Genomic DNA, 12,004 nt, shown 5'->3' with positions numbered 1-12,004 from the left:
TTAACAAAAAAGGACTTAGCTGGGCGCCTAGCTCGTTGGAGTCTCCAGCTCCAAGAATTCTTACTACGTATCGCGCACCGGAATGGGAGATTACACTCGAACGCGGACGCTCTCTCTCGTTACCCAACCGACGCACCGCATGAACTAGACGAGGAATTGCAGTTTATGTTTGCTGCCCTGAGCGTCCACCTGGAAAGCAAAAGTGATTCACAGTGTGCCCAGAAAACCGAGTGGAAGCTGGTATTTGCTGAATTGGAAAAGGGAAAAACTTACCCCCAATATCGTCTTAGGGATGGGTTGCTGTGTCGTGCAAAAGTAGTGGAGGATGGCCTCCTCTTACGACTGTGTGTGCCCCAGTCCTTCAGAGAAGAGGTGATGCGCGCTTGTAATCACGACATTACTGCTGGACATTTGGGACTCACGGGGACCCTACACAAGATACAGGCCCGGTATTTTTGGCCTGGCATGGGAGAGGATATCCGCGATTTTTTGCGGAAGTGTCACGAGTGTCAATCGCGCAAGCCGGTGTACCATCGTCTAGCTGGGTTTTGGAAATTCAGCGGAGTGAGCGCCCCCTTCGAGAGACTGGGAATGGACATTTTAGGTCCCTTCCATTTGTCCAAAGGTGGTAATACTAACATTGTTGTTGCCATTGACTATGTCACAAAGTGGGCAGAGACTAAGGCTCTGCCTAGAGCGGGGGCCGCCGAGGTAGCGGACTTTTTAGTGAAGTGTGTGCTGCTGCGCCACGGTGCCCCTCACCAATTGACAACTGACCAAGGGCGCTGTTTCATGGCGGAAGTGACGCAAAAAGTCTTGCAGGCGATGGAAACTAACCATACACCGACCACCGCATACCGTCCACAGGCCAATGGTTTGGTCGAACGGATAAACCATACTCTGGCCGACATGTTATCCATGAACGTTAGTGCGGACCATCGAAACTGGGATGAATCCTTACCCTTCGTGACATTTGCATACAATACTAGTCGGCAGGAGAGCACGGGGAGAACTCCTTTCTATCTCGTGTATGGCAGAGAGGCCATTCTCCCGGTCGACGGAGCTTTAAGTTCAGATCCGAATCTTGTTCCCCCTCATGGTCAAGACCCTACTGAGTGGGCCTTGGAAAGGCTACAACGAGCACGCCACGAGGTGCAAAGGCTCAGCGTCACTGTGCACGAAAAGCAAAAGATTCGATACGACGAAGGGTGCCGGGAGGCCCCAACTTACCTGCCGGGCGAAGAAGTATTATTTTACAAACCCGTACGGAAGGTAGGGAAATCGGAAAACCTCCTCCATCGCTGGTTTGGGCCGTATACCATTGTACGCCAAACCACCCCCAGCAACTATGAGCTACGACGAGGGCGGTCTCCAAAATCGGAAATCGTGCATGTGGAGCGGATAAAGCCGTTCGTTGACTGTGTGAGCTCAAGGCCCCCAGCGCCAGTCCCTACGACTACTGGTGGCCAGCCAGAGGAGTCATCCGGAGATCCCTCACCGCAGGCTCACGCTGATAACCGGGAGCAGGAGCCACCGCCGGAGGCCGAGGTGACTACCCCGCGCCCAGCTGTGCCGCTTGTCGAAGAGGGGGATGGAGGGCCTCGGCGTTCGGTTAAGATCCGAGCGGCAAGAAAAACATTCTCGCTGACCTTCGCTCTATTCACGTTCCTAACAGTGTTTGGTGAGTTGAACCTCACGTCAGCCAAGGAAGTGGTGGCTTATCAAGGGGTGATTTTTAAATCAGAGGGTGGCTTTCTCTGACTCCGAATGGGTGGTGGCCACCGACCTTACGTTCGACCACCTGAAAACCATGATGACGACCTTACGCGAGTGCCTTGAGGTGAAAGTTGATACTATGGCTAATCGTTATGATGGCCCTAGAGACAAATTCAAGCTAACGCTACAACAACATGTGAAGGGGAGAGCCCTAATCGAGTTAGGGAAGCTGCGGCGTTGTAACCAACGTTTCAGTGACCTGAAAGCAGCCGAGAAATGGAGACACATTGGATAGCAATTAAGATAAAGAGGATTAAGATTATCAATAAAGATTAATAAAGATCTTATAAAGATCAAATAAGATTGTACCCTTTACCGAGAATAGAAGAGACGCTACCGCGTATGGGGAATGCCTGTATTTTTAGTACAATCGACCTGGAGAGCGGGTACTGGCAGGTACCCCTTCACGAAGCCGACAAAGAAAAGACCTCGTTCGTTACTCCCGACGGTCTTTACCAGTTCCTGGTTAGGCCGTTTTGGTTGGCCTCAGCCCCCGGAACCTTTCAACGAATGATGGATTTAGTCCTGGCCGGACTTAGGTGGTCGATCTGCCTCGTCTACCTGGACGACATCATTATCTACGCTTCGGGAGTTAGAGAACATCTAAGCCTAGTTCGTCAAGTGTTGACGGCCTTACAGAGTGCGGGCTTAAAGATCAAGCTAGTCAAATGCCAGTTTGGGGCCAGTGAGATCAAAGCTCTTGGTCACGTAATCGGTGGATTCCCGTACGCGACGGTGAGCTAGATGGAAGCTGGACGCAAGCTTCTGACGGCAGGCTCCCATACTAGTGTAAGCTTCCACTAGACAAGCTAGATTTGCTCCGATACAATGTAACATATTTTTACCGAATTGCTAGCTTGGCCATTGCCAACTAGCTTTAGCTATATTTTCATAAACGTACGTTTGCTTACGTTATTTAATAAGCCTTATGCTTGTAAAATCAATGGCTTCATCAAGCTTAACATGATCGCTTTTTACAACTAAGCCATATACTTGTACTCATCTAGCCTATAATTAACTTAATTAAAAATAATTTTATTTTGATTAAAATTAAGATTTGTATAGACCCAAGATTTGTATTGATGTCACTCTAGGTAACTACATGGCTTTAAAAAGGGAATCAAGGGCAGCAAATTAAGGCAGTAAGGTAAAATTCACACAAGTGTGAACAACGAGTGTGTAATGTGTACGCTTAAAAAAGTTTAACATACGTTTGACACGGCATCAGAGGAATAAAAAAGGGTAAGAAACAACTGGGGAAACAAAATTGAACTCGGGCCCGAAATGGCAGAACATTTAAAATTCACGCATACAAATAAACTTAGGTTTCTTATTCAATGCTTCCTGCTTGCTGATTTCCATAGTTGTCATTAGTTCCACCGCCTAATATTTCTTCTTCAATATTTAGCTGCTGTCCTTTTAAATTCTTCTTTTTGATTTTTGAATGGCTATTTACGAGTTTTGCGGTAATGGCAGCCTTAATTTGTTCTTTTGATAAGTCATTATTGTGCCAGGTCTTCCATCTCGGAAGAATGAAATCTATAAAAGAGAAAAAAATTATTATGTGAAAAAAAAAGTTATTCATTAGAATAACAACGGTAACAAACAACAAAATGCTTACTGGTCATAGCATCTATGATAAAGACTGGGAACGGCTTCTTCGGCTTACTGTTGGGGATTGACCGGCACGGACGTCCACTAAGAGAGTATTCACCCTGCTCTTTGGGCAGGATAAAATAATCAATTAGGGTTGCTACCATTGCGTTGAGTGAATCTTTCGATTGGCCTTCTCTCCCGTAGCAAATTGCATCCCGCAGCGCATTGTATTCTATTGTGATGTCACCGTCGAACGGAACCTGCACCAATATTGGCCAAAATAATAATAAAAAAATTAACAAGTCATAAACAATCAACCAATTACCATTCTCTTAGCAGCATACTGATCAGGACTAGCGGAAGGTGTTGGAGGTAAGAATTCCGACCGTCTATTGAAGTTTGAAATAGCGTCCGTAAGTTGAAGAAGGTTCTCTTTCATTTCTAAATTTTAAAAATCGTATTTTAAGGACTTTATAATAATTTAGTTTTCGAAATAAATTATGCTGTGCTAACTCTTTTGGCTGTTCGCACCACGAACGTAACATTTCCAGAGTATTCGTCAGTTCCTCATTTTCATCTTCCTTTTGCATCAAATCTTTTTTGAGTCGAGTAATTGTTTCTTCAAGTTTTCTATTGGTGGCCTTCAATTCATCAATTTCCTTGAAACTATAATCATTAATAAATCTTCTAAATGGCTATTGACATATTAAAGAAAAATATTTACTTCGACCAGTAGGTCCTCTGTAGGATTGTGTTGAAGAATAAGATGCTGTTTCAGTTGTGTCATCTTCAGGATACACAAGTGTTCTTCTTGTCTTCTGCCTTGTATCGAGTCCATGTAGTTCATTCGCATTGTTCTTTGCTGAAGTTTTATCAAGAATGAGCTGTTGCCTGAGTTCAAGTAGGTATTGTTGTTTTGGATCTGGCACTGACCGCTAGAGGTCAGGTGGCAGGCACATCTAACCAGACAGGGCTCAATACAAGGCAGTTGTCTACACAGACTCGCGACTACAACATGGTGTCAGATGTTCGTCTGCCCTGAACATTCTACCCACAGCCCCGCGTGGTTTCTCTGTCGTGTGAGTCCTGTTAAAAGTACTTATCCAGTGGTATCTCGTACATCCTTTCACATACCGAGCCAATTTCAACATGTCGTCGTCACTGAGAGCCCCTGATCCCTTTTCTTTTGAAGCTAGTGACTTAGCTGCCCAGTGAGGCATTTGGCGTCGACAATTCACGTGGTATCTGGTGGCCACGAATAGTGGCTTAAACGTGGATGAAGAGAAATTGGTTGGCACTCTCATCACTCTGTTAGGCAGTGAAGGCCTTAAAATTTACGACACGTTCACGTTTACTGTTCCTGCCGATGCCCGCAAAATCGAGCCTGTGCTTGATAAATTCACCGCCCATTTTGAGCCTTCACGCAGCGAGGTTTTTGAACGGTTTTGAGCGAGGTTTCTTCGACGCCACCAGCTACCAGGCGAAACTTTGGACTCGTGGCTGATTGATTTAAGAGGCTTAGTGAAATCCTGTGGTTATGGCAATAGTGTCGATTCTGTACTGCGTGATCAAGTTGTTTTAGGTGTGGCGGATCCACTAGTCAGAGAAAAACTTCTTTATGAGAATGACTTGAAACTGGACAAGGCGTGTGACATTGTGAGGGCGTGTGAATCTTCCAAAGCCCAGCTATCTCAATTCAGTGCTCCAGTAGCGACGGATGCTGCACACGCTGTTCGCAATTTTGACCGGAAGTCATTCAAGAAACCGGATCCTGCTCTTATCCCGCATACCTCCCGACTCAAAGCCGGGAGCAAGTCATCGGTCATCACAACCCCCCATTCAAGCAGAAGGCCAGTGGATCTCGTGTGACAAATGTGGTAGACGTCACAAGAAAAACCAATGTCGAGTGGCCAACGTGCGGTGCTTCACGTGTAACGAGTTAGGTCATGTCTCCGGTTGCTGCCCTTATGGTTATAATTCCCGCCAGAGGCCCCAACGTCAGTCACAAACACAGCACTCGAACACCGCGGATCGCATTCATGCAGTAGATGACGAGTCTCAATGGATTGGTGAAGTGGAAAGGGGAGGCACAGCCATGGCTCTTCCGCGATCAATTAATGACGATTACTTTGTCTCCCATGAGCTACGGTCATCTGGTGGTGGGTCCGAGTGGTACCAGCAGGTATCAATAGATGGCGTGGCCATCGACTTCAAACTCGACTCTGGAGCCACCTGCAATATTCTCCCATGCAAATCTTTTTCTCGTTTGCCCTCGCATCGACGCCGTCTACGTCCAGGCCTAACGGTTCGCAGCTATGGTGCCAAAGATGGCCTTCTACGGGTCCTAGCTCTACACACTGCTAAAGTGATGCATCGCGGAGTCATGTCAGTTGTTGACTTTGTGGTAGTCGACGAGCCGGGGCAGCCACCTCTCCTGGGCCTGCCTTCCTGCGACCACCTCAACCTCATTCGTCGAGTTGATGCTCTTCAATCTACCGCTGCCCCTCCACTCCCGTCAATTGTAACGGTATTCATGGATGTGTTCACGGGACTGGGTAAACTTCCGGTAGAACATGACATCCGCTTATTGTCTGGAACTAATCATGTTGACCCCATTGTGTGTGCAGCCAGCCGCCTTCCTTTCCGACTTGAAGACAAAGTGTACAAGAAGTTAGACGAAATGGTAGCAGACGGAATCATTACTCCTGTCCAGGAGCCGACAGAGTGGGTCAGTCGGATGATGGTCGTTGGCAAGCCGGATAGAGATGTCAGGATTTGCTTAGACCCTTCGGAGCTCAACAAGGCTGTCCAACGTCAGCATTTCTCAGTGCCAACCATCGAACAACTCTTTAGTAAACTCAGTAAGGCAAAATACTTCTGCAGCCTTGACGCTGCGTCAGGTTTTTATCAAATTCCGTTGTCCCATGCAGCGTCCTACCTATGCACCATGGCAACACCAAGAGGTCGCTATCGGTATCTCCGTTTGCCGTTTGGGTTGAAGTCGGCCCCAGAAATTTACCTTCAGACCATGTCCGAGTTATTTGGAGATCTTCCCGGCGTCTTCATTTATTTTGACGACTTTCTGGTCACTGGTGAAACGCAAGAGGAGCTTCAAAACAATCTTTGTCTGGTATTTTTGCGCTGCCGGCTACACAACCTCAAGCTTCAACTTAAAAAGTGCCGATTTTTCCTACAGGAGCTACCATGGCTGGGCCATGTCATTGGCCAGGGGTCCCTCAAGCCAGATCCCAATAATATCAGCGCCATACTAGAAATGCCCGACCCCAGCAGCCCAACCTACCTCATCCGCCTTCTGGGGATGATCACCTATTTCGACAAGTTCTGCAAAAATCTTGCTGACCTCACCCGACCGTTGAGAGACCTGCTGAAGGCAGACGCCGTGTGGTTGTGGGAAGAGCCTCAAAAAGTCGCGCTTGAAAAGCTGAAATACGCCCTGTCATCACTTCCGGTGCTCCACCTTTATGACCACTCTATTCCGGTAGTCGTGTCGGTTGACGCATCTCCAGTTGGAATTGGGGCCGTCCTACTTCAAGAAGGGCAACCCATCGCATACTCCTCTACGTCACTCACAGTGACCCAAAAGCGCTACTTTCAAATTGAGAAGGAGCTGCTCGCAGTCCAGTTTGGACTCATGAGGTTCCGACAATATGTATATGGACAGACGGTTGTGGTTGAGACCGACCACAAGCCGCTGGTTGGCCTAATGGAAAAGCCAATAGCCTCGTGCTCCCCACGGATCCAACGAATGCGCCTGCAACTACAACGGTTCGATTTTCGCCTCGTCTACAAGCCAGGACGAGAACTTTTTATAGCTGACACTCTTAGCCGAGCCCCATCCCCCCGCCTTTTCAACGATGACGTCACGCAGGCCTGCGAAGAGCAAGTACATGCCGTGCTTGATCTCGTCATTCCAAGGGAGTCTACACGGGCCAAGTTTGCAGCCGCCACGGATGCTGATCCAACTCTTCTGGTCGTCAAACAGCTTCTACTACGAGGTTGGCCGGAACACAAGTCACAATGTCCGGTGGCTGCTAAACCGTTTTGGGCCGTGCGGCACAACCTGGCTGAGGCGGAAGGGCTCTTGCTCAATGGCAGCAGGCTAGTGGTCCCAGTGTCCCTCCGTCAAGAAGTAATGGCCGGTGTTCATGATGGCCACTTTGGTGAAGTAAAGTGTGTCTTACGAGCAAAATCAGCCGTTTATTGGCCCGGTTGTGATGACCAAATTCGGAATATGGGGGCCAGCTGCCCTACGTGTCAAGCGCATCGGAATCGTAACCCACCCCAGCCATTACGTCCCGTCCAGCTGCCAGTTCACGCGTTCCAGCGGGTGTCAGCTGACATTTTTATGTTTGGCGGTGTCAACTACATCCTCTTCATTGACGCCTACAGCAAGTGGCCGTCTTGTGTCCCGCTGCGATCCATGACGTCGTCTTCTGTCATCACAGAAGCGGAGCGCATCTTCAGTGATTTCGGAACCCCCGAGGTCGTGATGTCTGACAATGGCTCTCAATTTGATTGCGCAGAATTTAGAGCTTTCTGTGTCCGTCGCAATATCCGCTCCGTGACGTCCAGCCCGACATACGCTCAATCCAACGGCCTAGTGGAGCGCCATATCCAAACGGTAAAGAAAACCATTCTGAAAATGTTCGCTGATGGCCGAACGCTGTGGGAAGCCCTTGCAGCAATTCGGTCAACTCCAGTCTCTGCTGATATTCTGTCTCCGGCGGTTCTCATGCAAGGGCGTCACCTCCGTGGCAACCTGCCTTTCTTGCCGAGTAATTTAGTTCCGCAGTTCGTACCAGCCACTTTTGTATGTGACCAACTTCAACGCCGACAGGCAGCGGCTTGTTTCCAGCAGGGAGCACACCCTGATATTCGGGGATCCGCTCTGATCATAGGTCAACATGTCCGTGTGTTCATCTCCGGACTGTGGTTGCCAGGAGCTGTCCAGTCGGTCTGCAGCGAGCCGAACTCTTACATAGTTCGGTTGACCGATGGACGTGTGTTTCGTCGCACTCGACGCGACATCAACGTGGACAACTCAGCATCTGCAGGATTTGGCGTTGCCCGGCCCCTCGCACTAAGTCGAGTCCTTCCCACCCTCACATTACCGCAGCAAACTCCGTTCTTCCCTACCGCGGTTCTTCCGGTGGCCCCGTTGATCCCTGGCGTACCCACCAGCACGTCAGCTACGTCATTGCTACCCCTTTCACGACCGTCAACGACTCCACGAGCCGAGTTAACAACGGATCTACAACTTCCTGACCAGGTGATACCTTCACCTCCACCCGCCGCAGTCACTCCTCGTCCGGGTTCAACCCGCTCTGGTCGCCCGTATTTAAAACCCGCTTAGTGGTGACGGCATAGCGGTCTCGACTTCTCTTTCTCTCGTCATTTCAAGTCCGTTGCAAGAATATGTTGAGCGTCGGTGTAGTAGCGTTACCTCACTGGTAGCGTCATCGTATACGACGACGTTTAATTGTTAACCTCTGTTCGTGCTGTAGTCCAAATTTAGTTTACCATTACTCATTCAATTTTTTTATTATTATTCTCCCCTTCATCTTACATGTTCCCTTCCACTCACATTATGTCATCATTCATTTCACATTCATTTTAGTCATCATTCATTCATTGCATTGGCATTTGTCTCTCTCACTGTTCTCCATTCCCACACTTCCCTACTCTCATAACTGTGCCTAGTGTGATCGTTTGGTGTTAGTGTTGTTCAAATGTGTATGTAATCAAGATAACAAGGGGGAGATGTTGTGGATCTGGCACTGACCGCTAGAGGTCAGGTGGCAGGCACATCTAACCAGACAGGGCTCAATACAAGGCAGTTGTCTACACAGACTCGCGACTACAACAATTGTTGATTAGCTTTAAGGAAAGAGAAAAAGAAGAATAAATATTGTTCTTAGTTGCAATAAGTTGTGTTACTTACTCGATATTGCCACAGCAAATCCAGATCTGTGATCACAATCAAAACGGTTGTTTTTTTCATAAACTCTTTCATAGATGACTGAGTTGAATTCTCTAGGCCACCTATGGATGCAAATAATAAAGAATCATAATTAAAACATTAAATTCAAATGAGCTCGTTTGAGATTTCATTCATCAACATTTGTCGACATACTTCTGAGAAGTGACATGAATAGAATAGTAGTAAATGCTAGAATAAAGTTGAATAGACAAACTGATGTAAATTCATACACTAATCTAAAATGGAGAATGCAAAAACTTTTACCTGACCACTAGTTTGGTTCTTTCCTTAACCCATATGTCTCGTACTGTTGCCATTGCGTTTTCATTACCTAGCAGAATAGGAATCTTAATTGAACTGATTGTCCCGATACCTGGTTCTTTCGCGTTGAAATCAAATAGAACAAACATGTTTTGGGCAGTGGACATTCTAAATTACGTTTTCTTTGGTAGAATTCGGATAGACTATAAGATCACTGATGAACACGCGATTCAAAGAGTGTTGGAGGGAAACATATGAAGCATGTACAGGACACACTACAAGGGACTGAACCAATCAGAGTAGCTGTTCGCCTTTTTAATCGATATTCATATCGATTACAAATATTATTTTCTTAAATTTAAGTAAATAGTAAAAATAAGTAAAAATAACTCTGAAACTGTAAAAAACTAGATAATAAGACAAACATTATTATAATTTTCCAGTACTTTCGATGAATTGTTTAAATAAATTGTTTTTTAAATGACGGGTCTGTTTTGAAGTTTAGTCGTCTGCTTCAGTACTGCTGTCAATAATAAATTCAAACTACAAATATTGATAATTTTTACTTATTGAAATTGTTACATTCAAATGGCTGAAAATTATGGTTTTGGATCATCAAAGTGGACTAAGAAAAGGAGAAGCAAGCGTTTGACTACTGAAGATGTTGAAAACATTTTAAAAGAAGCAGAAGCGAAAAAAACTAGGTCTGCCGGTCTTCTTATTCCCAATATTCCCCATTTGATGTTGTCAGATGTGGACACCTTTGTTTATGCAAACGACCAAGTTCAGGTACAAACTTAAATCGTGTTATAATTGTTTGTAAGATCCCATATAGATAGTTAAGCTTAATAACATAACAGGTGTAACTATAATTCTAATCAAAGTGTCCTGATTGCATAGTTAATTCATATTCATCTCTTAGGAAAAGGATGATACAGGCCTTTGTACATCAATCTCACAATCAAATACCCCCCGTTAAGTGAACAAATTTCAGCAAGTGGAGTTAACGTTCCACAACCAAATTCTCATGAATTTAAATTTAGCAATTTGGATGATATTTTAAGTGATGTGGAAGAAGAGGTAGGCATAGTATCAAACATGGTTCATTGGATTCATAGTTAGCATACATTATTTGTGTTTTAGGACAAAGTATATGAAGCTCACCCTTCACTTTACTTGCCTCTACTCTGTGTTGCAAACTATTTGAAGCATCATCTTACTAAAAGTGCCCTAGAAAATCACCTTTTCAATGTGAGGTTAGCGTCGCACTCCAATGTGAAAGAGTTGAGCAACCAACATAACCTGTTACGTAAATATTCACCCTTGAAGAGTAAAATAACGGAAATTTTTGTTTGCCCCTCGAAAAAATGCCCGTCAGTGTTGACTATGAAGAAAGATAATCCGGAAGAGATAGAACTAAGACAGCCTTGTGGTCACCGATTTATAAAAAATGTGCACCGACCCTGTTTCATTTTGCGAATGCCAATCGAGAAGAAATTAGTGTATTTTATCGAGCACCATGGTATTAAACTACAAGAAATGGATTCCAACTTCAGAGGAGATTTGCAATCTGGTGGATGCTACAACAAATTAAAAGACAAAGGTATCATTGACGACCTCACCATCACGGTAATCTGGAATACAGATGGAGCTCAGCCTTATCAGATGAGCAAAAATGGCATTTGGCCTTTCATGGCCACGATAAATGAAGCACCATACAAACTTCGAAGGGCTTACGTAATTTTGTTGGCATTGTGGTTTGGCAACAGAAAACCTCCTTTGCATGCCTTTTTGGACTGGATAATAAAAGAGTGGACCAGACTGGAGAAAGACGGAATAAATGTAAAAGGACTCCATTACAAGGTTCGTGTTTTGGTTATAACTACTGACACGATGGCCCGTCCACTTATACGCAACACTACGCAATTCAACGGAGAGTTTGGATGCGATTTTTGTTTACATCCAGGTACCGATTGAAACACCGCAATTTTTACGTTTATCAAGATAAATAACAATTTTTACACAGGCGAACAAGTTTCTAAGGGCAGAGGTTCTACTCGTATTTATTTGGAAAAGCCAGAACCGTATGAATTGAGAAGCATGGAACAACATAAGGAGGACCTGAAGATAGTCAAGGCGACAGGAAAAACTTGCCACGGAGTTTGTGGCCCAACTCCTTTATCCGACTTACCCGGGTTCGATTTCATAAAGGCTTTTGTGCCTGAATACATGCACTCCTGCTGCCAAGGAGTCTTTAAACTAATGATTAGGCTATGGACACTTCCAAAATTTTCGAAGAAACCTTGGTCTGTCAGGAAAAAGTTGCAAGTACTGAATTCCCGGCTATCTAAAACAAAGCCACCGTATGAA

At 45.6% G+C, this 12,004-nt stretch overlaps 1 protein-coding gene across 1 annotated transcript; it reads right to left on the bottom strand.

The window, feature by feature from the left end:
• Window positions 1–2,883: 2,883 nt before the first annotated feature.
• On the bottom strand, window positions 2,884–9,783 carry LOC116923557. The gene is given in 8 exon segments (XM_045177872.1): window positions 2,884–3,315; window positions 3,398–3,632; window positions 3,698–3,813; window positions 3,875–4,031; window positions 4,097–4,130; window positions 4,132–4,300; window positions 9,335–9,435; window positions 9,638–9,783. Coding segments are annotated over 8 exon segments (1,167 nt in total). The 3' UTR covers window positions 2,884–3,106.
• Window positions 9,784–12,004: the final 2,221 nt, after the last annotated feature.

This window comes from Daphnia magna, linkage group LG8, assembly GCF_020631705.1.
Source record: "Daphnia magna isolate NIES linkage group LG8, ASM2063170v1.1, whole genome shotgun sequence".
Taxonomy (NCBI): domain Eukaryota; kingdom Metazoa; phylum Arthropoda; class Branchiopoda; order Diplostraca; family Daphniidae; genus Daphnia; species Daphnia magna.
This window is presented reverse-complemented; position numbering and strand designations above follow the sequence as displayed.